General features: G+C 37.0%; 1 protein-coding gene across 1 annotated transcript in view; it reads right to left on the reverse strand.

The window, feature by feature from the left end:
* Positions 1-25,012, reverse strand: part of HMCN1 (hemicentin 1) — a 464,244-nt gene that overhangs the window by 227,021 nt on the left and 212,211 nt on the right. Inside the window, exons 12-18 of the mRNA XM_015543796.2 lie at positions 22,029-22,170; positions 20,797-20,924; positions 18,465-18,578; positions 12,706-12,864; positions 5,603-5,797; positions 2,921-3,016; positions 1,274-1,401 (exon numbers count right to left, since the gene is read on the reverse strand). Coding sequence (XP_015399282.1) covers positions 1,274-1,401; positions 2,921-3,016; positions 5,603-5,797; positions 12,706-12,864; positions 18,465-18,578; positions 20,797-20,924; positions 22,029-22,170 — 962 coding nt within the window. The remainder of the gene's footprint in view (positions 1-1,273; positions 1,402-2,920; positions 3,017-5,602; positions 5,798-12,705; positions 12,865-18,464; positions 18,579-20,796; positions 20,925-22,028; positions 22,171-25,012) is intronic.

Below are 25,012 nucleotides of genomic sequence, written 5' to 3' on the forward strand. Positions count from 1 at the left end.
TAATGTTCCCTAAGTCAAAACCAGATTTGTTTTTCTCCAACTGGGTTATTAAATATCTTATAACAAAATATTTTAACACCTTTAAGTGAAAAATGATGAGCATGTTACCAAATGTAGAATCAATTGTATGTCTACCTAATGTAGCACCAAAAAGTATACCTCCTAACATCTGTTGGAGTTATGCAAACGATGGAAAAAGGAAAGAAACAGAAGCATCACTTATTTCATGTTTCTGTGAATTTTGTTATCACTCAGGACCCAAATTTCACTAGTCATTTTTACTTTTGGCTTAATTTGTTCTTTTTCAAGGAGACTATTACCACTTGTAAACTATTTGATATTTTTTATTTTGGCAAATAGGAATTCATTCAAGCTGAGAGAATGTGACTATTCTCAACACTTGCCTTTTTCAGTGACAGACGCAAATATCAGAGGCAACGTATGATACAGGAACTGTGTCAGAGAAGGCTGGCAGTATTTTCTATTAAAAATGATCACGCTAACTATACCATATATGCATTCTGTTCAATCACAGGACACCTGAGTGCTCAAGCAGTATCATCCTATGCCATAAGGGCATTAAATTGTTGAGTGAGGTATACTAATTTTTCTCAGGATTTCAAGCAAAGATGAACAAGTTTACATCTTATTCCATGGAGGCAATTCACTTCTAATTGGTACTTCAAAAAGTGAGTTTAACTACTCTGGAAAATGGAAGGAAAAATGCTCTGAACTAGATGAAAATTTATCATAGGTAGTATATTTACAAAAAAATCCATAGAACTGTGAAAAATTTTCATATTCTTTCATAATCAAAAGTTATACCCTGAAAGACAATGACACAAAATAGATTCACATTTTTAAAAAGTTCATGATAAAGTATATAATATTTGGAGTTAATAATAAAGGTTAGTAAATGGAAAAATTTTATGAGAGTGTTAACATTTATTACATCCTGTGAAGAAGAACATAAAAATATTTAAATACTATAAAAATAATTTTGTATTTCGAGTTCTAACATACTCTGAAGAGTTTATTAGTTGCACTGAATTGAATTCAAAACAATAGAAATCACACCATTGACTATTTCTCCGTTTTATTAATCCCAAATAATGTGAACTGAACCATGTCAATATGGAAAAAAAGTTTTGGTGTTATATTTACAAAGTATATGTTTGTATATTTATTAAATTGATATTTCAATGTTTGAAATAAATTGCCTCTTACTCAAGAAAATTACAAATGTGAATGCATGGATTTAGAATGTTCTTACCATGGCTGAATTCTTAATCCACCGACGTTCTGGAATGGGATTTCCAGCCAACAGAGCACAAGGCAAAGTAAGCTGCTGTCCTTCAATGACGCTGGTCACCGAAGGGCTGATTCCAATGAGTGGAGCAACTAAGTCGTAGAGAAACAGGTATTATCACCTCTATCTCACCCAAAAGAAAGGCAAATCTTCTTCTAGGCCGATGACTACTAATTCCACTATTTTAAAAAATGAATTTTCAAGAATAAGATTTTTAAATGTAAATAGGTCTGAACTGGAAGAGAGACATAAAAGACCCTTCAAAGCAGAAGGAATGGCAAAGGGGGTAGGTAGTAATAGAGAAGTAGACACTAAAAGAGAATTCGTCTATGGCATGCAAGGCCAGAAATGTCAAGCCAAGAAATTTGCACTGTTTGATGGACAAATGGAGAGGAACTGAAATCATTTACATCTAAAAAATGTGGGATCATCAGAACCATTCTCAGGAAATACTAATCTGAAAACTGTGACTAACTTATTGGAGAAGGGAAAAATCAGAATGGATAAGATCAATGAGGAGGCTATCACAACAGCTCAAGCAAATAAAATGAGGTGGACTCTCTTAGATGGAGAGATGTTCTTTTGTAGAAATTAATTAATAAATTAAACATAAATCAAAGCAAAATCCCTAGATATTCTATTTGGAAATTTCAAGTATATGTTGATGAATAAAGGGAGATCTAGAAAGAAAATGTTATAAATGCATATTAATGAGAAACAGGCACTGAGAGATTTAAAAATCATATTAAATACTATAATAATTTAGACAATGTAGTACCAGTGCATAAATAGAATTCCAAGGAATAGACACAGGAATATAAATTTAGCATGTAACCAAATGGGTATTTTAATCAGTGGAAAGAGAATATTCAATACAAGACTCTGAAATGAAAAAAAAAGTTTTCAAACTATAATGGGGCACCTGGGTGGCTCAGTCGGTTAAGGTCTGATTCTTGATTTCGGCTCAGGTCATGATCCCAGCATGGTAGGATCAAGCCCTGCATCTGGCTCCTTGCTGAGCACTGAGTGTAGACCCTGCTTGAGATTCTCTCATTCTCTCTCTCTCTCTCTCTCTCTCTCTCCCTCTGCTCCTCTCTCCTGCTTTTGTGCTCTCTTGCTCTCAAAATAAATTTAAAAAATGTAAACAAAAAAAGATAATGAAACAATTGTCTTACCACTAAACAATATTGCATTCTTACTTCATATTATATCCCCAAATAATTTCATGTGGACTAAAATGAAAAGTGTAAAAAAGTGGCAAACAGAAAGGAATGCCATGGCTCTAACATGTGTGTGTGTGTGCGCGTGTGTGTGTGTGTGTGTGTGTGTGTGTGTGTGTGTGTGTGTATTTGTATTTAGGCTTAAATCAATTTATTCAAGTTGATTTATTTAAATGAAAGATAAGGAACTTGGAGAGAATGATCTGTAAGGTTACTTCCAGTTCTAACATCCCATGAAATATGAAATAGGGTGGGGGAGAGGAGGCTAATCTAGTAATCAAATATTTACCTGTTGTTTCTTTGTTTAAAGTGGCACAGACAAGAGATGATGTAATAAAAGAAGTCTGATGACTTGGAAGAGCGTGGTATCTAAGCACATAATTGATCTTACCAAGTCCTGTCACTGTTACTGTTGTCTGGGACTGGATCTTTCCAAACTGGTTTTCTGCCTCACAAATATAGGTTCCTTTATCATTTGCCCATAAATCTAAAAAAAAAAAAAGAGAGAGAGAGAGAGATCGTTGACTCATTCAACACCATCTATGAAGCATAATCATGCCAGACACAATGCTCAAATTTGTGGGTGGAAAATGTGTGTGTACTGCCTTTTGTTACTTCCCATTCTACAGGAGGAGACATACATAAGAACCAACAATCACACCACAGTGTGATAAATGCTATATACAAGTTTCAAACAATGAGCTGTGGGAGCACAGAGACACAGAGACATGAGAGACTGATGGCATGCAGAGGAATTAGGGAGGGATGCACGTAGTAGGTAATATACAAGCTGTATTGTAAACAGCAGGTAGAAGGGAAGGGCAGTCTAAGCCCAATGGGCTGCAAAGACAAAAGCATGACTTGAAAAATCAAGGTCTGTGCAAATAATGTAAAGCTGCACCACCAATGGATGCTGCAGCACCACCTTGGGGGTATTTTGAAGGTTTGCAAGGGAGAAAGGGAATTTTTTGTTTTTTGTTTTTTGTTTTTTTTTTTAGTTGGCCCAATGATTGGGGGAGCATACTGGCATTTACTGGGCAAGAAGTAGGCAGGCCATGCAGAGGGCAGATTCATGGAAGGAACAATTATCCCAAATCCAGCAAGACTTCTGAAGATCCCACTGGAAATTCATGGGTTTGATGGCTTTGTTTATAATTATATAATAATTACATGTATCAGTCTACATTTGAGCTGTCAAATTTATGGTGATGCACATAAACATGTATGCATATTGTGTAGACATTTCTGGAGTATTTATCTATTGAAATGTCTATTATTTCAGTAAAAATTACTTTATTTTCCTTTGTACTACATTTTGGATATTAAAAGAGTTTTTATTATGTAGATAGGTCAAAAAGATAGACTTTGTTTCAGGATAATAAGAAGGATATTACAAAATATTTTTTAATTAAGGAGGGTGTTAAAGGGATCAGGATGAACACTACTAGGTTGTGTGGACATAGTCAGGGGTCAAGCTAAAGACAGAGTGTGGTGCCTTGTAAAGAGTGTGGTTTGTCTTGTGAGCAACAAGGGAGTCAACAGATTTTAAATAGGGAAATGATTATAATCCTTGCAAATATCTTCACTAAATAAGCACAGTTTAATCTACTGATAAGATTTGACAGAGAAAAATGTAGCTTTCCATTATGAACAGTTCCATTTATCTCAAATAAAGAGCAGTGACAAAGCTCCTACTTCTTTATTAACCATAGGCATATAACTTCAGAATTACATCTGGTAAGTTCAGGCAGTATCCACTCTCAACAACAGCAAACATTCATTTGCAAAGGAAAATTCACCAAATCATCTGGTTAATAAGTCACATTGTTTTTACCCAAGATATTTTTCATATTATCAACTCTTGGATTAATTTGTATAGGAATACATAAGACTGCAGAAAATGGTTTCTAATCTCTACTTTCCTTCTAGATAGTTTAAGGTGGACAGTTAGGCAACCACTGGTCAATATGTTGCCCTCTTTCATTCTTCCTTTTTTACATCACCTCTAACTGATTTGTTTCAGGTCTAATTTGTTACCCAGGCTTTTCTCATCACTATTATTACCCCACATGTATAACCCTGTAAGCCTCCCCCATTTTCATATCTTTTATCCTGCAGAGGGGTTGTCCTGCAGTGAAGCTTGGAGGGCTGTTTTCTACCTCATCAAAAGCATTTCTTCACCTGCACATTCCAGGTCCTGCATGATCTGACCCAGTAGGTACTTTTGTGGCCATCCCCTTAGACGGTGGGTTGTAAAATGCCTAAGTGGGGGACCCCATATAAGACTTCTGTCTTAACCACAGAGCCTAGCCCAGAGCTAATTACTTAAGCACTTCCAATTAGTTTAATTCATATTTGGAAGTTTAAGTGGCTAATGTACATTTAATATTGTTAATAAACATGGAAATCACTTACTGAAGGCTTTCTACAAAATAACCCCAAAGATACAATTACCCTTTAAAAATCAGTTACTTGACTAAATGTTTTTATTCCTCTAGTGCCACTATTCAAACATTCTGAATATTATTTGAAAAAGTACAAAGTATTGACAAATATTTGAATGCTTAATAGCTTATAGGCAAAATTCTTGGATGATAGAGTACTTTTTTAAAAAAATCTTACACTCCAGGTGGATATAATTTTTAATCAAGGAGCTTCCATAGAGTATAGAGTCCCTATGGTTATATACTGTTGGTCAAAAATAATTCATTAAAGTTAACTAACTACTATTTTAATATTTTACCTTTCTATACAGCAGTTGGTATAAGAGTCAATAAAATGTGATCACTTATTCACCTAGAGGCCCAGGTAACTCTATTTGTAATAAGAACCAGTGAGATATGAAGAAGTCACATTGCTTCACAAGTCTTTATGATATCACATACATTTGAATAAAATATAATTTATGACAATTCCAAAATATAAGAGTTTAACACCATTTTAAAGTGAAATCCAACAAACACAAAATGTGTTACGATTAATTCACAATTTTACACATAGTAATCCCTGTGTATAAAACATGAATGTATAATAAATGTGCATACTTGTACAAAATATATTTCCTTTAACCTACTTGAAATAAAGAGAGCTCCTGTTCTTAGTTGGCTGATGGAACTCACTGAAAAGGGTCTTGAGAAGATTGGCATGTTGTCTGACCTCCGCCATTTAATCTTTGGTTCTGGATAACCCTGGACATAGCAAGGTAGTGTCACATTTGAGCCAATTTCCATAGACACATCAGCAGGTTCTTGTATGAAAACTGGAGGTGCTGGAAGATATTTAAAACAAACAAAAAAAGGTCGTTGGGACAGTGTAAAGGCACATTAAATATAAACTTAATTATTAAAATGTCAACAGATCGAATCTGAATCAGGCATTGTTCACATAATATTATAAATTTACCCTTTACTCCTGTATGCTATTGAAATAGCAGATATTTCTTTTTTGCTTTATAAATGAATAGAGGCACAAAGAAGTTCAACTACTTCCTTAAAGTGACAAATGATAAAGAGAGTGGAATTCAAGAGTGGGAATTTAAATCAAGACTACTTTAAATAAAGAGAACCTTTCATTTTAGAAATTTCTTTTCAATTTTAGTTAATGTCATACTGCTCAAATCTTTGAACTTTCTTATAAATAAATTTGCCTTATAATGAAATATTTTTGACACTTTCCAAAACTTAACTCCTACTGGTTTAAAGAACTTAATTTATACTAGAGCACATTCTTTAACAGATCACTGTATCTCCAGCTAAAATATTTAATCCTAAATTAAATCTTTGCTCTATATCACATTCTTGCTTCTCAGTATCTTTCACCTTTGGTTTGTTTTTTGTTTTTTGTTTTTTTTTTTACATTTTTTAATTAAAGGATTTTAAGCTTGAGAATCAATAATAACAACAGAATATAGTATTTGATAAAAAGAGAATGATGAGAGCTTAATATCTTAGAGTTAAAATCTGATTCAGAAATTATAAAATTATAGATTAAAAGGCTACAGTTATCCACATAATTTAGGTAAACACAGAAGCCAGGAGGAAGAATTAGAAATGTGTTGTTGGCACAACTTGAAAAACATGGGAAGGAAATACAGGAGAAAGCTATCAGCCAGCCCAAATAAGTTCCCCAGAACTTATAAGTAATGATGTATGAGGCATCAGACAAGGAGGTAGAATGTTTTAAAGCATTCATGAAGTAATTCATGAAACCTGCTCATGTTGGATTCTAAGAGGAGGAGCCCAAGAGAGGGATCCTTGGTAACGTCAAGGTTAAATATTGCTTAGGAATTCAACTATCACTTACAAAGCAAGGACTGTTATAGGTGCTTTCCATTAATTTTCTCATTTGATCTTCACAATAACGCTGTCGGGTAAGTATTATTATTACTCGAATTTTATAGATGAAGAAATTGACACACAGATTTGCTAAGTATTACATGGAATTGAAGACTGGAGGTAGGATTGAAAACCAGGTTGATACTGGTAACAGTTTTTTGTCATTTTATCAGCCTCCCCTTTTCTATGAGTTCCTACAACTGCTCAAAGTCAAGGTGTTTAGCAAGCTAATAAAAATGGGTGCGGAGATCACTTCTTTCTTTCTCATTGGGAATTTTGAGACTCGGACGCACAGTTGTCTCCTGAGCAGCATTAATGCTTTATTAACCTAGGCTAAAGGATATCCTCTAACTTTGCAGCCTCATCTCCCATTATTCACCTACAGAAATCTTATTCAAGGGACCATCAGAACTCTTTACTCTTCTCTAAATAAGGATTAACCATTTTCATACCAGTACCTGTGTTACAGTCATCCCTCTCAAATGCAATGTTGGTAACTGATCTCTGGCTATTGAAATATTGACAATTCTTTAGTCCAGTTCAAAAGGTCCCTCTTTGAGGCCATCTCTCATCCTCCCAGATGGACATGACTTCCTCCCTCTGTGAGGTACAAAACTCACTCTGTACCACTTCCATGGTAATGGCCTTATCCAGCCTTTTATTAGACTGTGTGTTTGATTTTCCCTAGAGAGTTTATGTTTGCAACCATATTTTATCTTTTATAGCAGCTAACCTAGTACTTTGTGCATTATACATGGTTGCTCAATATCTGTGAATGAGTGAATCAATATTAAAATGCTTCAATAATAATGTAGTATGTGCATTTGTATATGTATGTAAGTGTATGTGGTGTTAACAACCTTGATCTTTTGAAAAAAACATGGCAATTTCAGAAGCCTACTGTTGGTTTATTGAGCCTAAATAAAATAAAATTAAATTAAATCCACAATGTAATATGTTTTTAACAAGAAGGAGAGTAGCTGTGTTTAGATTTCTCTTATTCCACCTATGTGGGAAACTGACATATAAAATTCATAGGCAAAATAAACATTTTAAAAACAATTCATAAAGTAGCTCATTGTTTTTCTATCCTAGGTGTAAAGGACTAGTTACTTTTCTCTGCATTGACAGTAGTCATTTATCCCAGAGCCAGTTGCTTTTTGGAGAAATAGAGGTTATAAAAGTCTCAGGATGTGTTAGATGCAGAGTATGGGCAGGTAGATATGGAAATGGGGCAGAAAATCAATTTCAGAAGAACAAAAAGATATGCAGAAGCCTGGGGTTGACCAGACATTTGAGAGGAAACCAAGCTTACTGACACAGCAGAACACAGCCATCAGTCAAAATGGAAACAAATCAGAATTTTCAGAAGTAAAAAAGCCAAGAACGAACTGGACTAGAAAAGGATAAGCAGAGCTCAAGTTGTGCCCATAAAACTCGGTTAAGACAGGAGAAGTCATCTGTGGTGAAGAAGCTTTGGGAACAGTGTCAGGTACAAGACAAGCAAAAGGTTAGGGAATATACATCCTGGTACCAGAAAACAAGGCAAATGAGAGTACCAGGCACTAGGTAAGGAGCCAAGAGAGCATCAGTGACAAGGAAACCTCAAAAATGAAGCAACTCCTAACTCAAGCCAAGAAGCCTTCTAAATACTTCCTACTCTTGATTGTGGCCAATTCGAACTCCAAGTGAGTTATATTGGGTGGATGGTAAACAGATTAACAGGGCTACGGAAGGGGCAGTGGTGACTGCAGTACAAAACACGGGTTTGTTCAGAGGAGGCTGTAGAGATGTTACAGATGTTACAGTCCGTTAGGTGGTTTTAAATGGCAGCTCCATTATTTCTTAGTCTGCAAAATTGGAAAATTCTTTTACTTCCCTTAGTCTAAATCTATGAACAATAAGGAGATAATAACGTTTCCTATCTCATGTTGTTAAAAGACCTGGTCTTTATTAATCATTTAGCATGTAGTAATCACCCAAATATTAACTATCACTAGTTATAAACAGTGTTGAATTCATGCATTAAATCTTAGCTCTAGGGGCGCCTGGGTGGCTCAGTCGGTTGAGCCACTGACTTCAGCTCAGGTCATGATCTCACAGTTTTTGAGTTCAAGCCCCGTGTCAGGCTCTGGGCTGACAGCTCAGAGCCTGGAGCCTGCTTGGGATTCTGTGTCTCCCTCTCTCTCTGCCCCTCCCCCACTCATGCTCTGTCTCTGTCTCAGAAATAAATAAACATTAAAAAAATTTTTTTTTAAATATTAGCTCCAGAACTTAATAAAACTATTATTAATTTCAATATCAGCTTCTGCATACAGCCTGTCAGGATTATGCTTGATCACTGTGATCCCTTAAGTATTTACATGCAAACCCCTTGAGAACTGTAAAATTAATGCATGGTACAGCTTTGTTGTCGCTCACTGATAGATATGGCTGTGTACATACATCATTTTGAAAATAGAAAGTCACAAACAGATTGACCATGTTGCTCTAAAATCTATTGCATAAAATTATTCTGGTTCCTTTGGTGATAATTAAATGTATACCCACTTGGGCAACTCTAGCATTGCATTAATCAAAGATTTTCTTTCCTAAAATGGCTGAACACACTGTTTTGGTTCTAGCAAACCACAAAACACAAAACCACAGTCTAGGACTCAAACCCTGAGTGGTGTGGAATGTTGCAAATAAAATCGCTGCCAGGCCAACATTTTGTTTGATGTAGCCAATCTTCTTCTCTTCCAAATGACTTCACAATTCACTACCTCTTTTTAAAAAAAGGATGGAAAGCACTGGTAACTTTCCCTCTGGACCTGAAATGTCCATAACTCAGAGCCCTGGTAATGAGAAGCAGGAAAAAGGAGACTCACTACAAGAAGCTATAACTCAACAATAATATTGAACAGCTTTATTACTATTAGTTTTTTGATCTACTATTGATGCAAAGTAATAGGCCCACAAAAACAATCTGAAAGTCCAACAGCTACATGATAGGGATAAAGGTATGTTTTTCTTTTTAGGTCATAAGCTACTTAAATTTATGCCCGATAGTTTTGGAACTCAAATGAATTTTATGCACTACTACTAATAGTAGTAGTAAAGGCTTGAATTGTCTCAAGCCTTTAAAGAAAATCAGTTGGAAACAGTGACTTTCATATTAAAAGCCCAATGCTTAATCTTAAATACTATGCCACTATTATATATGCATTGCTATATTACTTTTTAAGACGCAGAGAATCAGAATGGTAATTCAATTTGTGGAGTTCATTTTTTTGATACATGTGCCATTAAGCAGCTTTAGATGAACAGCAGTAACCAATGGACATGCTGAATGCACATGGGTGATGATGCTACATTTCAAATTTATAACCAACGTTATCAGGTAGGTACTCTTAAAAGTCAGGCAGAAAACCCAGCCTCTCTCCAAAGCCCATTCTCTTAGCCACTATATAAATTCTGAGGAAAAGTTTGGTTTTTTGTTTGTTTGCTTCTAAACCTAACAGTGATAACCACAACCATCACTGCAACTGTGATTTGCACAGGCCTTAGCAGTTACACCCTGTGTCTGCTAGGATATGGGACCATAGTTTTATGTGGACAGAAAAGGTCTAACCAAACTTTGTGAGCCACAGTGATCAGAATTCTAATGGTGGGTAAGGAGATAGTTATTAAGGCATAATGGATGCATGTATGGCGATGGTGTTAGAATGAAATTATCTGGCAACTGTTAATGATCATGGTTACAGTAAGGACACAATTGAGTTCATGTTAATAGCTCCAACAGAACAATTACTGGAATAAAAGTTGAGAAGCCATTGTTTTAGAAAAGGTCATAGTGGGGCGCCTGGGTGGCTCAGTCAGTTAAGCGTCCAACTTCGGCTCAGGTCATGATCTCGCGGTCCGTGAGTTCAAGCCCCGCATCGGGCTCTGTGCTGACTGCTCAGAGCATGGAGCCTGTTTCAGATTCTGTGTCTCCCTCTCTCTCCGACCCTCCCCCGTTCATGCTCTGTCTCTGTCTCAAAAATAAATAAATGTTAAGAAAAATTAAAAAAAAAAAAAAGAAAAGGTCATAGAGAGTGAAGATCTTGAATATGAGTGAAGATAAAACAAAATTCAGTTCAAGGAATGAGGATAAATACAAAATATTGGTTAGGATGTTTCCTAATCCAATGCAAATCACTCCAGCACAGATAGCCCTAAGGCTACATGGATTTTCACTAGTCAACAGCGAGAACCTGGAAACTTCAGAAACTAAAAATATCATCAAGAAGGCAGTAAGTAAGCAAGGAAATGTGTATGTTGTTTATATTTTCCATAATCTTGGAGAGGGGTGAGAGTGTCATTCCCCTTTTGCTGGGAACAATTACTCAGGCTAATTCATTCTTCCTTAAAGCCAGACAACTCTAGAAGGATGTTGGGTCAATATAAAATACCTGAGCAGGAAAGAGGAAGAGGCAGAACTAGAAAATGTTGGGAATTTGAAACACGATACTTTATATATTTCTTAGAAACAAGAATTCTGCACCAAGTGACCCTCTTCATTTGGGCCTCACATTTCTAAAAGCATTCCTTGTGCTTTAACTTCAGATATCCTCCACCCGGAGATTCCAATCTTATTTCCAAGGCACTTCTCTCAATAACCTCAGCTTTTAGTCACAGTCAAACACATTTTGCTGTGCCTTAGATTCTACAGTGGTCTTTATGGCCATTTCCAGCTCTGTTGATTCTACCCCAAGAGCATAATCACCAAGAGTACAGAGTGTTCACCAGACAGCCCAGGGGCAAGGGGATCATAAAAGATCCCAGGAGGAAAGAAATTAGTTTATATGAAACAACATATTAAGCTTGGAGGGCCAGGATATTCATTTAGAGAATTAAGATAGAACTGGAATGGTTTGTATTACTTTATCCTAAAAAAAAAAATCTGCATTTTCTTTATAGTTCCCAACTTTTGTTTAAAAAAAAAAAAAACAATTGAGGCATGAAAATCATCATACATAAATGAAAATACAATTTAAGAAAATGTCATATTTTATAAGTTTAATGTCAATGTTTGAATTATTTGTTAGAATTAAGCTGCCAGGTTCCTTTTCATACAAAGCAAGCTCTGTTTTATTTCATGTGTTCCTACACTGTGTATCAATTATTTTTTAAGAAACATGACATAGAGAGACAAAGAAGGAGAAAGAACTAAACTTCTTGAGTAATCTGATGACAGTGGTCATACACATGCTGTATCCTTCACATTGTGACTGACATTTATTTGTTGTTAGTACTTGAGGAGTAATTGCTAGTAAAAAAATTTTTTTAAATAAAAGCACAATGTGCTACCTTTGCTATCATCAACATCTCCAAATTATGGTCTAGAGCCAAAGTCTAATTTCTGGCCTCCAGATGTTAATACTTAGCAATTTTGTGTCGGAACGGATGACTCCTATTATGAAAATGTCTGGCAATACATGATATTCCAGTGAAGCTTATAGTCTCTGATGTCAGATTACCTGGGTTCAAATATCCAGGCTCTGCCCCTCCATAGTTCTGTGATACTGGTCAAGTTCCTTAGCTTTGTTACGACTCCTTTTTCTTATCTATATAATGGAGACATTTATAGTATCTTCGTCTTAGGATTGCTATGAGAGTTAAATGAGCTAATGCATATAAAAGTTCTTAGCACAATGCATGGTATATAGAAAGCACTTGGTAAATGTTTACCACCATGATTATATTAATAATCTGAGACGCTAACTCTCATTTGTCCTTTCTGACAAACATTTCCACCCAAATGTTTCAGAGTTATTAGCATGGAAAAAACCAAATGTGTCTATCAGAGCTGGATGCTTACAGCCAACATCCAGAGTTATCTTGCCAGCTGCTCTTCCAGCATCATTGACAGCTACACACATATAATCACCAGCATCCAGGTCTTGAGTTTCTTGAATCTTCAAAAGTCCCAAAAGAGGGTCAATAATGAGGAATGTTGAGGGCCTCAGCTCAAGATCCCCTAGGTTAAAACAAAGAGAGAACATTAAACCCTAAAGTATTTACATAGTTTACTCTGCTCTTGGGTTGATTTCAAGACTGCTGAAGAAAATCAACTGTCAAGTTTTTACAATACCGTTGTCTGGCACAACACAGACACTTAAACAATGTTTACGCAAAGAAAGGACAAAGGTTTGTTGGCACTAAGCTGATTTATTAGTCTGTATGATTCTGTGTGCTAACCAAGAGCCAAAAATCTGGCTCCAGATATTTCCTACTGTGAATGTACCTAAATAAGAAAGAACTCTTCAAAGCTGTACTGGGGAGGACGAGGTTGGGGAGTGGGGTGTGGGAAAGGATGGCAGCTGTCACTGTGGCTGTGTTGGGTAAGAAGGGAATGGGAAGATGAAGGTTGAAAAAAGGTTTCTACCAGCTTTGTGGACCAGCTTAGGATCCCCTAAGCACTTTCTAAATAACTGAAATTCATCCTGCCACAAAGCTGGTAGAAACCTTTTTTCAACCTTCATCTTCCCATTCCCTTCTTACCCAACACAGCCACAGTGACAGCTGCCATCCTTTCCCACACCCCACTCCCCAACCTCGTCCTCCCCAGTACAGCTTTGAAGAGTTCATTCTTATTTAGGTCTTAAACACTGAGAACAAACCGAGGGTTGATGGGGGGGTGGGGACGGTGGGTGATGGGTATTGAGGAGGGCACCTGTTGGGATGAGCACTGGGTGTTGTATGGAAACCAATTTGACAATAAATTTCATATTAAAAAATAAAAATAAAATAAAATAGGAGTGTTTAATGCATTTTGATTATAATTATTTCTTTGGTATACATATTGTCAGGTCCAAATAAATCTTTTTTTTTTTGTTGTTAGTTAAAAAAAAAAAAAGAAAGTGCTTAGGAGACTACAGGTGTTCTTTGTTTGGTCAATGGACCGGGTTTTTGGTTTGCTGAATGCTGTCACAGTTAGTGTCTTGTGAGAGGTATAGGCTGCCTGAGAGCATTCTGAGGATTTCTGGAGAAGAAGGGACCACAGCTATCTGGAGATCATAGGGAAGAGCTTGTTGGTAGAAGAGGAAAAACGGGATGATAATTTTTTTTTGAGAGAGAGCACAAGTGGGGGGGGGGCGCAGAAAGAGAGGGGGAGAGAAAGAATCCCAAGCAGGCTCCACACTGTAAGTGCAGAGCCCAAGGAGGGGCTCAAACTCACGAAACCGTGAGGTCATGACCTGAGCCGAAACCAAGAGTTGGCCACTTAACTGACAGAGCCACCCAGGCACCCCTGGATGAGAAATTTCTAACAATGGCCAGAGAGAAGTGTTTTATAGAAATCTCCCATAATACCGCTACTAAATCTGTATTTTTCATCAAGTTCTTGAAGTTGGAGTTACAGGTTTCTCGAAGAGGCAGGTAGGGAATAAATGTGTGGAAAATGAAACACATGCATTGAGTTTGACCTCAGTGTGAGGCTAGAATGACAGCAGAAAAATTAGTTATGTCTGAGTTATCTGTGTGTCTCTGATGTTATGTGTCCCTTCAGCCCCTCCAATCCCCTGAGAACCATTTCTCTATGAAGGAAAACAATGCCTTAACTAATCTGTAAGTTAGGTTAGTCTCTCCTTATGTATCTCCTCCTTCAGGGTGACTCCTCTCCCAAGAATGTAATTACCTGGATGGCCAGTTTCATAAAAAAAAAAAAATACCTACTACTGGATCTTTAATACTATCTTAGTGTCCACATCCTTTTTGTAAAGAGTAATATCAAACTTCCTGTGGGGATCCTAAAATCTTCCTGGAGGTTGGAAGGCCATTGCTCTTAGGGGTGCACAGCATGCCCAGATGTCAAGTCTAAAAAACTGCTCTCCAAAAGGTCATGTACTACCCTAGCTATGTGCTTTGAAGACCACCATAGTATCTCACTTAGCTTCTAACAAAAAAAAAAAAAAAAAAAAAAAAAAAAGAGAGAGAGAGAAACCCAGAACAAGTAATCCTCTAGAATACTATAAAAATCACCAATCAACAGACTCAGGGCAACAAGCAGACAATTATCTTTGTTTTTGTTTTTATAATTTTGAGAACAGAAGGGGTCAAAGGAGCCATAAATTTGAAAACAAAAAAACTGCAATAGCGACCATCAGTGCCAAAAATAAAGTATTTTTCAGCATTCCAATATTTAAAACCCAAATCATCCTTTTAAGCTTGCTACTACATACCACACGAGAATAAGAGAAGCAACCAAAGCTGTGTCTATGTGCCTCTGGGAAATTTGCATAAATAAAAGCAGATGATGTTGACATAAACTTTCCTCCCACTAAGGGAGAATGCAATATGACCTAGCTGTTCATCAAGTATTAGAATGTTTGGACTAAAATGCATTTAGAATTTTGGAATTTACTTCTCCCTTATTTCTTTTGTTTATGTCGAAGGATAAAATCAAGACCTTTTAGCTAGTAGGTTTTTTTTTCAAAAAAAAAGCTAAAAGAATAGCAATAATGAAAATGTAAATTGGGAAACACCAGTTTAGTCAAGTCATCTACTAAATTAGTCATCAAATTATTGGGAAGCCATTGAGAAATATGGAACTTTGAGATGGTAATGGAATAGGGATTATTTAGTTTTAATATTAGGTAAGATTAGAATTTTTACAGAGTGAAATATACAAACTTTCCTGACAACCCATGCTAGGATTTAACAATCATTACCACTGCAGAGGGTTCTCTTTATGCTGTAATTTAAATTCAATTCTGGTTTCTATGGATGTAAAGGCTAACAACAGAGAAATCATTATCCCTGGCATAAGATCCTTTCGAATAGTTGATGGGAATTAGTGGTTCTCAAAAATGTTTCCTTCAAACCCCTTTTACACTCTTATAAATTATTGGGGACTTTAATGAGGTTTTTTTTGTATAGATTATATTTATTTGTATTTAGCACTTTAGAAATTGAAAAAATTTAAATGTATGTATTTATTCTATAATAAACTCATGACATTTTAACATAATGAACATATTTTATGAGAAATTAATTATTTTTCCAAAAATAAGATAAATTTAGTGAGAAGAGTGGTGTTTCACATTTTGCAAATTTCTAGAATGTCTAGCTTAATAGAAGACAGCTGAGTGCTCATACTTGCTTCTGCATTCATTCTGTTGGATATCACACTTCATGTACCCTCCAAAAACTTCACTATACACTTGTGAGACAATGAGTATGAAAAAGAAAAATAATATGTTAGTATAATTAGGAAAGTAATTTTAGTCTCAGAGATTCTCTGAAAAAAATGACGGGGAACCCCCAACTACTCTTAAGAACCACCAATCTAAATTGAAAAACCTACTTTCTTTAATGTTTCACCAGAAATATCCTCTATAAAACATTTTAATAGTGTCTCTATTCTTTTTTGAACCCACTATATGTTGCTTATTTCTAAAATGAAAAATCCAAAATTTTTATGGGTATTTGTACTTATGCAATTCCTTTTCTCTGATGGCCTGAATAGAATATAATTTATTAATTTATTAATGAATGGTAGGTGCCAGGGGTTTGGGGACAAAGGAAATGAGATATTCTTCAACAGGTATGAAGTTTCAATTATCCAAGAGGAGTAAGTTCTAGAGATCTACTGTGCAACAAAGTGCCCATAGTTAACCATGCTGTATCGCACACTTCAAAATTTGTTAAGAGGACAGATTCCATGTGTTCTTACAATCAATTAATCACTACCTATATTCAATCAGAATTGCTAGAAAAAGTGGTATGAAGAAAAAGTTATTCTTCTGGTTAAGGTAAGGACTCTTCTTCACCCCTTGGTTTCCATAAGGTAGGATTTCCCTAACCTCCCATTGTCTCATCCCTAGCAGAGGTGGAAAAGGAGAGCCCAGCTGCCTCTTCCCCCTTTCTTTCTGGAACCAGTCTGCATCAGAGTTTATCCTCTAACTTTGTTCTTGGTGATCCAGACTCTGCATATGCAATAAATGCTTGCCTGGTACAGATAGGACAGTAGGTTGGCCTATTTCTGGGGTTTATGCCTACTGTGCATACTGTTGATGAACACTGGAGGATGTCTTCTAATTTGGTCTGTCAGTGTTTAATGTCCACATTGTATCTCTGTTGTTTCATAACTGAGAGAAATGGAATAGATTTAACTGGGCCCATTGAACTCCAACATCTTTGGTTTAGAAAGTTAAAAGGCAATCAATTCTAGAATCTTCCATGTGGTCACTGCATGGCTCCCTAACTCCTCCTTACCTTCCAAGCCATTTATAGGACCCAGGTTAACATGAAGACTAAGTTTACTCAGAAAAGTAGCCTCAATTTGGGAAAATAAAAGACTTTCTGTGTGACTCTGCTATCTACAGGCAGAGAAGTCAGCAGGTCACATTGACTTTTAAAAAAGAGAACTACTGCTTCTATAACACATTTTTTTCTGGATTTATTTAATTATGATGTGACTTTGACACTGATTATCTATTTCATCTGTAATTCAAAGACTTAAGATTTTTAAATAACTAAAATTACAGCTTATGGTAACTGAAATAAACCTAATTAAGAAGCAAATCCAGAAACACTTTCTCATCAGAGAAAACATGAAGACAAAAAATCATTTAACATAGAAAACCATGAAAATAGCATTACCTCCTAGTTTTTCTGTTTTTGATTTGTATTATTTAAATGTGTTTGTTTTCTACATAAAGCCTTTCTTTTTCACCTCATGTTCCCCAAGAGTTTGAACCCGAGGTGAATTCATAATTTTGTGATTATGACATCAACCCGTTGCTATGGGAATGTCTGTGATTTAACAAACAGAATCACAACAATAGTTCTTTGTACTGTTTAGCATTTTTCATCTGAAGATTAAAAAGTATTTTGCAAACAGCATCTCAATAATCCTAGCAACCTCCCTGTTAGAGTGTTTGCGGGAATTTTTCTTTCTCATATATTGGAAGAACTGAGACAGAAACAGAAGCAGGACATTTTACACAGATATCTACTGTCAGCATCTGAGCCTGGACCAGGACCCGAGAGTATTCTTACTAAGACAAACAACACATTACTGTTATTTTATTATAGAATCACAAAGGTGTAATCTTTATGTTACGAATGTAGGGAGATAATTTCCATGCTTGATATAAGCATCTACTATGCATGATGATGCCCATCACACTGTCTTTCAACTACCTGTAAGCTTTAATGTTATGTCTTTTTTTGAGCACTTTATAGAAAGTGTCCTTGGGAATCTAGAAAACTTTCTAATAGTGACAGCTATTATCTCTAAGTGAATTGAAATCAGGAAAGCCATTTTAAACGTTAGCAGAGTATTCTTGGACAATTTTCTACAGGAAACAATCCTAAACTAACAAAGAGAATGTTCAGCTGGATTAGCAAAGGCGAACTTTTCCTGCTTTGATTTTCATGGTCCTATAATCCACACCAGATGTCAAATCTTGAAATTTAGAGTTCAGAATTTTGAACTATTGTCTCTAGTGAGATCATAAACACATTTTATGGGGCTGCTAAGTCACACACCAAAACAAAATTTTAACAAATCATTTTTTTAAAAGAGAAAACAAAACCAAGTGAACCAGACATGAACATATTTAAGAAATGTACCTTTGAACCACTTAACTCGAGGTGGAGGAATACCAGAAGTTTTACATTCCATAACTGTTGTATCCCCAAGAGCAACCAAGAGCTCGCTCTGAACTACGATCAACTTCGGGGCTTCTGAAAAAAACAAACATGCAAATCGTCAACATCTGGCCCAGTGCCACGTGGACCTTGTTCATGATTACACTAAATGAACCAATTTAGCAAAATCTACCAGTATTTATGAGCTTGGTTATTTCAATGTTTATAAACAGAATGAAACTCTTATAATGCAAGTGTTCATAGATAGATGTGTGTGATGAAAAGATTATTTATTAAGGCCAAAAATATATATTAGGCAAAAATAATTCTGATAAAAGAGTACAAAAAATTAGGAAATTAATTGAAAGGTCTTTATGAAAAAAAAGAGATATATAAGGAAAGACAAATCTTAGAAATCTGAACATCTTATAGAAATAGTAAGTAATACTGAAGGAACAGAGAGAAGAGTAATAGTAATAAAAATATCAAAAGAGCTACGATAAGGCTGACTTGGCTAAATTATGAGGATAATATAATTGTAGATGAATTTGTTGTAATATTTTCTATGTGATTTTAAGGATATTCATGTTTCACTACAGAGAGAGGGTTGTAGTCTAAGGGTAAAAGTTCCATCTATAAAAAGTAGAGTCTCCATTCTCTTTTTGCCTTTGATGCTAAATACATACATTCTCTAAGTTTCTTTGCCTAATTCTTTAGAGTTCACTCATACATTTTTCTCTTAGCTGGGCATGTTAGGACTTTCTAATTTCAACTGAAGTAGTTTAAAAGAAATTGAATTAACTTCTCAAAGATCATGTTATCCCTCTCCTAGAAAGAAAGCTTTCAGTGAATTCATTCCACAATTCTCTAGTTTGGCTTTCAAAAATCATACACTGGTACAGAGCTTTCTCTTGTAACTTACCTTCCATAACACTTTCTTACTCATCACAAGGTACAGAGCAAAATGGTAGCCCAAAGCACCCCCTACCCTCTCCTATCTTCCTGTTTTTGCAAAGCTGTTTCCTCTGCCTGAAATGCCCTTTGCCACAACTCTTCTAATCCCACTTGTTCCTCCAGACTGAGCTTAAGTCCTGTCTCCTTTGAGAAATCTTTACAAATTCCCAGTCAGAATTAATCTTCCTCTCCACCAGTCCTCTGCTATAGTACTAGTCTGTCTGCTTTCTTCTATATCTCTATGTATAGCCATTCCCATTATGCAGGCTCTCAAAAAGTAAGGACTTCATAACATACATCTTTTATTTCACATTCCACAATTTTAGATACTCTGGGCAATTAATAAGGTGAATAAGTGGGTCAACTATTTTAGCTTCTTTGTGAATGAACTGAAATTTGTGTCTATGATTCAGAATCTATTTCAACCTGCTTTCTACAGTCCCACTGTCTCTTTCTTCTCCAATCTTCCAAACTTACCATGTGCCTTCCTCATTTCTATCAATGAAGACCACTTCTTTCTATGCTTTCAGCTTTGATATTTACAATACTTTTGCTACCTCCCTCATCTATACACACCAAATTACAATTCTTAATTTTTATTGTAGCTTTCTTACTCTCCACTGCCAGTTTCACTACCTTACCATAAATGGCAGGGTAGACTGCTAGCCATTAATTATTCACAATTACAAACTAACACTGAACATGTCATGTCCTTGTCCTTTATTTGTTTAAGAAAGACCAAATTAAAAGAAATACTCTATTCTGTTATATATTATTAGAGTATATGATTATATTAAAATATATTAGATTATATATTATATGTTATTATACATTTTATTATGGAATATTTATTATAATTATCACAAAATGCATCCTCAATAAATGCTTGAGTTTGGAGGGGAAAAACTGAAGATGCAAAGTGAAATAACAGCTAGACAGGATAAATGACAGAAATGTTATAAATATGTCATTACTATAGAAATACTATAAAGCTTTAAATATAAGTTAAAAATATAAAATGGAAGTTGAGGTAAGCTAGAAAGGATATAGAATTTATTAATATGTAAGCAAAATATTTCAAAGAACAGAAAAGCCATGGAAATACAGACTTTGTAGACAATCTGGGACTCTACCACAAGACGTAAGCCTCCTAGATTTCTACTGAATGATGAAGCTATCCACTCCCTGAACTTTTAACTTAAATGTTACAATATTTGCTTTAATGAATGTGTGAAATAAACAATCAATTATAAGACTGGTTATAACTGATTCCTAATATTAATTTTCAGGAAAGTACTTTTACATTGCTTGATATGATATGCATCCTATTTTAATTGCTTTTTAAACTGATTATACTTGCCAATATATCTAAGGGTAGAAGTCTGTTTGTCTGTTCCAGCTGCATTACTTGCCAGGCAACCATAAATCCCTGCATCTTTGGGAACTGCATTTTTGATAAATAAGGTACCTTCTGAGGTCATCCTATACCTATGGACAAAAGAAAATAAAATTGAAAATACCCTAGTAACAGTATGAAGAAACTATAGTACCTCCTTACAAATATTTTAGACTTATATTTTTGATGCTGTTTACAAAAACCATTAATGTCATCATTTTATAAGAAATATAGTAGACGTAGTAGTAATAATAATAACAATAATCATAATAGATGCCAGTATTCAGTACTTGCTATGTGCCAGAAAGTGCTCCAGAAGTTTTACGTTTATTAATGTTTTAAATCTTCACAATTACCCAGTGAGTTAGATACGATTATTATCTCTGTTTTACAGATGAGTAAAGGGAATATATAACTCACCCAAAGGCAGTTAGTAAATGGAAGAAGTGGAATTTGCAAACAGGCAATCACACTCTGTAAACTGCTATGCTAAATGATTCCTCACAATGAAAACCTGAGAGATACAATGCCTCCTGTCACACAGCAAGTCAGTGATGAGTCTAGAAATAGAATCTGGCTCATACCTAAGCCCTCCTCCTCAGACAAAACCCAGAGTAATGGAAGCTCAATAGCTGGAAGCTTCCTTGTTTCTGTTCCCCATGGTCATTGCACTCTGAGCGTGAGAAGATTCAATGTCTTTAAAAGGCATCCATCAGATAAAATATATCTCAATGCAGTATGGCAAAAGTGACTAGGAATTACAAAGAATGTCTGCACACATTTTAATTAGAGCTACTGTTCCATCCGTGAGATCTCCTTCTCTCCTATTAAATCCCATGACCATATCTTTAATAGATCAGTGGAAACTACATATTGCCCCCTAGAACATTTATTTTCCCCATTTCAATTATTCAAGGTAAGCCAAGGGTTATGGTGTCATGTTTCCAATGCAAAGTATCATGAAGCTCTTAGTCCTGGCCATTAAATTCAAGACTGCAGAACATTCAACTCTGTCAAGTCATCATTTATTATTTTATGGACATTTCCTGGCCTATTTAGAAAATCAAATGCTGTGGATTTTGGTCAAAGCTCCCTCAACTGTAGGGACTTAGTCACATTAGTTTCGTCTGGCTTTTGATTCATTCTAATTAATATTTCACTCAGTAAAAACAAAGAATGTGATACAAACCCAGTACCTGTGTGAACCCATGATAAACATATCATTAATGGTCCAGGTGATCTTTGGTTTGGGAAAACCTGTTGCAGAACACATGATGGAGACTTCAGATCCCCCTGTGAATGATTGATTCTTGGGCATCACAGTGACTTTGGGTGGTTCTGCAAATAGAAAGAAACATATATGGCGAAATGGCAACTTATCCTGATGTTAAGAGCTTCCTATCTTAGCAGATTTGTAGGCTTCTTACCACACCTTTATTTTTATTTGCACTTTCGAGAATTCGTTTATAAAAGTAACAACCAAGTTGCAGCAGGTATTTGGGAGATCTTCCCCAAAGTTGACAGGAGTTGCAGACTCTGCACCCTTGCTCTCTGTGGCCCAGGTTGCATGAGACTGGGGTTCTTGGTCCCTACAGAGCCCCTCTTCTCCCTGAAAGCCTGATGCTGTGGCTGGGACTCTGGAGCCTGCCACTACTCTGCAGTTCCAGGGCAGAGGGCCTTACTTCTGGCCATTTGTCCTGAGACCTTGCACCTCAGCCCAACCCTGTCAGGCCTACTGCTACTTCCAGATCCCACAGCATGAGAGTAGATGAGGCCTTGCCCTCAGAACTTGGGAAAGGTCCTGCTAACTCTCCTCTGGGGGACTTTAGGGACCTGGATTGGAGGCCAGCGACAGGAAGGGCCTGAATGAAAGCCATGGGAGCTGCAGGAGCAAGATACAGTGATATTTGGCAGCTGGAGCAGGCCAGGGAATTGGGAAGGGTCCCTCTGTCCACTCTCTCGCCAGGTCCTGCCCCCCAGTCCTACTCTGCTCCATGGCCTTGCTTACTGGGCTGGCCTTGCAGTAACTCCATTCTCCTGGAGTGTCTTGAACATGTGGAAGAAGGTGGTCCTCATGGCCTAGGGGCAGATGTGGTCCATTCTCGTGAGGTGTCTTAGGTAAAAGAAAGTAGTCCTCATTGCCTGGGGACATCAGTCATGGTGAGGTCACTGGTGGGGATGGCATCTAATATCTCCACCTTGAATGTCCCTGAGATAAAGAGCTTCCTTTTAGGGTGCCTGGGTGGCTCAGTCGGTTAAGTGTCTGACTTCAGCTCAGGTCATGATCTCACGGTTTGTGAGTTTGAGCCCCGTGTCAGGCTCTATGCTATCAGCTCAGAGACTGGAGCCTGCTTCGGATTCTGTGTCTCCTTCTCTCTCTGCCCCTCCCCAACTTGTGCTCTGTCTCTCTGTCTCTCAAAAATAAATAAATGTAAAAAAAAAATTAAGAGCTTCCTTTTGGGGTCACAGAAGGAGGAGAAGGTGGAGTATACCACAGAAATGATGGGCACGTAGACCTGAATTGCCAGGTAAAAGGCATCTTTCTTGAAAGACTGTCCTTCTGCATGTCCTCAGGGTGGATCCACATTCTGAGGTACTCTATGACCATGGGCTGGCCTATGTCAGACATCAGAGTCATGGTTTGTCCTGGAGCATTGCCAGTTGATGAAGATGTCCCCAAGACACATGATCAGGCCTATGGGCCCCATGAAGAGAATGCCTGCTTGGTGATCTACATGCAACACTTGTGGAGAGCCTCCAAGAGGCCTATCATGTTCAGGACACTCTGGTGGTTAAAAAATGATGACTCAGAGTTGGCCCACTTCCACCTTCTAGTGGCCCTCTATCTCAAAGTGAAGGGTTCTATATGTACTTGAAGAGCTGGACAAAGCAACTGATGATATTCATGTTCTCCACCATGTGACTGCTGTGGTGTAATAAGCAGATGACCCTGGCCATACTGGAGACCGCGAGGCAGAGCACACAGTACAAGGGGATCTTGGTTTAGAACTTGGCCATGTGGCTCAGCTGTATGAGCAGCAGCAGCAGCAGCAGCAGCAGCAGAAGACGGGTGGTCAGCCACGGCAAGAGCTCCATGACCAGGGCATCACTGGGACCACTCACCTGCAGGAGTGCCCTGTGGACCCAATTGTGCTGGCCTTGAGCCCCCTCCTTGGACTCCAACCCAGAAAGAGCTCTTTATATGACCCCCATCAGAGGTCTAGCCCAATCTGTACAGGGAAGGGACCAAAGGAATTTTAAAGCAGAGGAAGTAAACACTCTTTGAGAGTAAAATGCCTTTGGTTCCAATGTCATGTTTCTGTACTCCAGTGTTTACCAGGTGGTCCCTTCCTACTTTGCTCCCACCAGCTGACCACTGGCTTCTGTCTGCTAAGTTGGAACTTCAGTATAAACCTATTCTCAGGAAAGGTCTCTACATAGTGCCTTTTGCCTTTTTCCATTTAGTGAACACAGGTTTGGAGCCACCACTTGTCCTGGCTGCTGCTCTTTATTTATTAGATTGTAATTTGTTGAGGTGAAGACCATCTCTTTCATATTATTCCATATTACATTGCTTTCTACAGTATTTAATATCCCTTTCATGCTATACAGTGACTTGTAAATAACAGGCATTTAAAACTGTTGAGGGGGGGCGCCTGGGTGGCTCAGTTGGTTGGGCGTCCGGCTTCGGCTCAGGTCATGATCTCACGGTTCATGGGTTCGAGCCCCGCGTCAGGCTCTGTGCTGACAGCTCAGAGCCTGGAGCCTGTTTCAGATTCTGTGTCTCCTTCTCTCTGTGACCCTCCCCCGTTCATGCTCTGTCTCTCTCTGTCTCAAAAATAAATAAACATTAAAAAAAACAAACAAACAAAAAAAAAACTTTAAAAAAAAAAAAAACTGTTGAGGGAATACAGTCCCTTCCTAAATTGTAACTTGGCTCTGAGAATTTTTATGCCTGCCACTGCTCAAGGTCCTGCTATATTGATCATTTATCTCATGCCCATGGATTCACAGGACACAACTTAACAGGAAATAGCAATTATTCAAAGTTTCCATTGCATACATTCCACTTCTGCGGCAGAAAACAGACTTTTGAAAGTAAAGTAATGAATCAGGAAGTTATTGTCAAAAAGGATACAAAAATTCCCTGGGGTAACTGGAATGTTGATATATCTGGCCT

Source organism: Panthera tigris, chromosome F3 (assembly GCF_018350195.1).
Source record: "Panthera tigris isolate Pti1 chromosome F3, P.tigris_Pti1_mat1.1, whole genome shotgun sequence".
Lineage (NCBI taxonomy): Eukaryota > Metazoa > Chordata > Mammalia > Carnivora > Felidae > Panthera > Panthera tigris.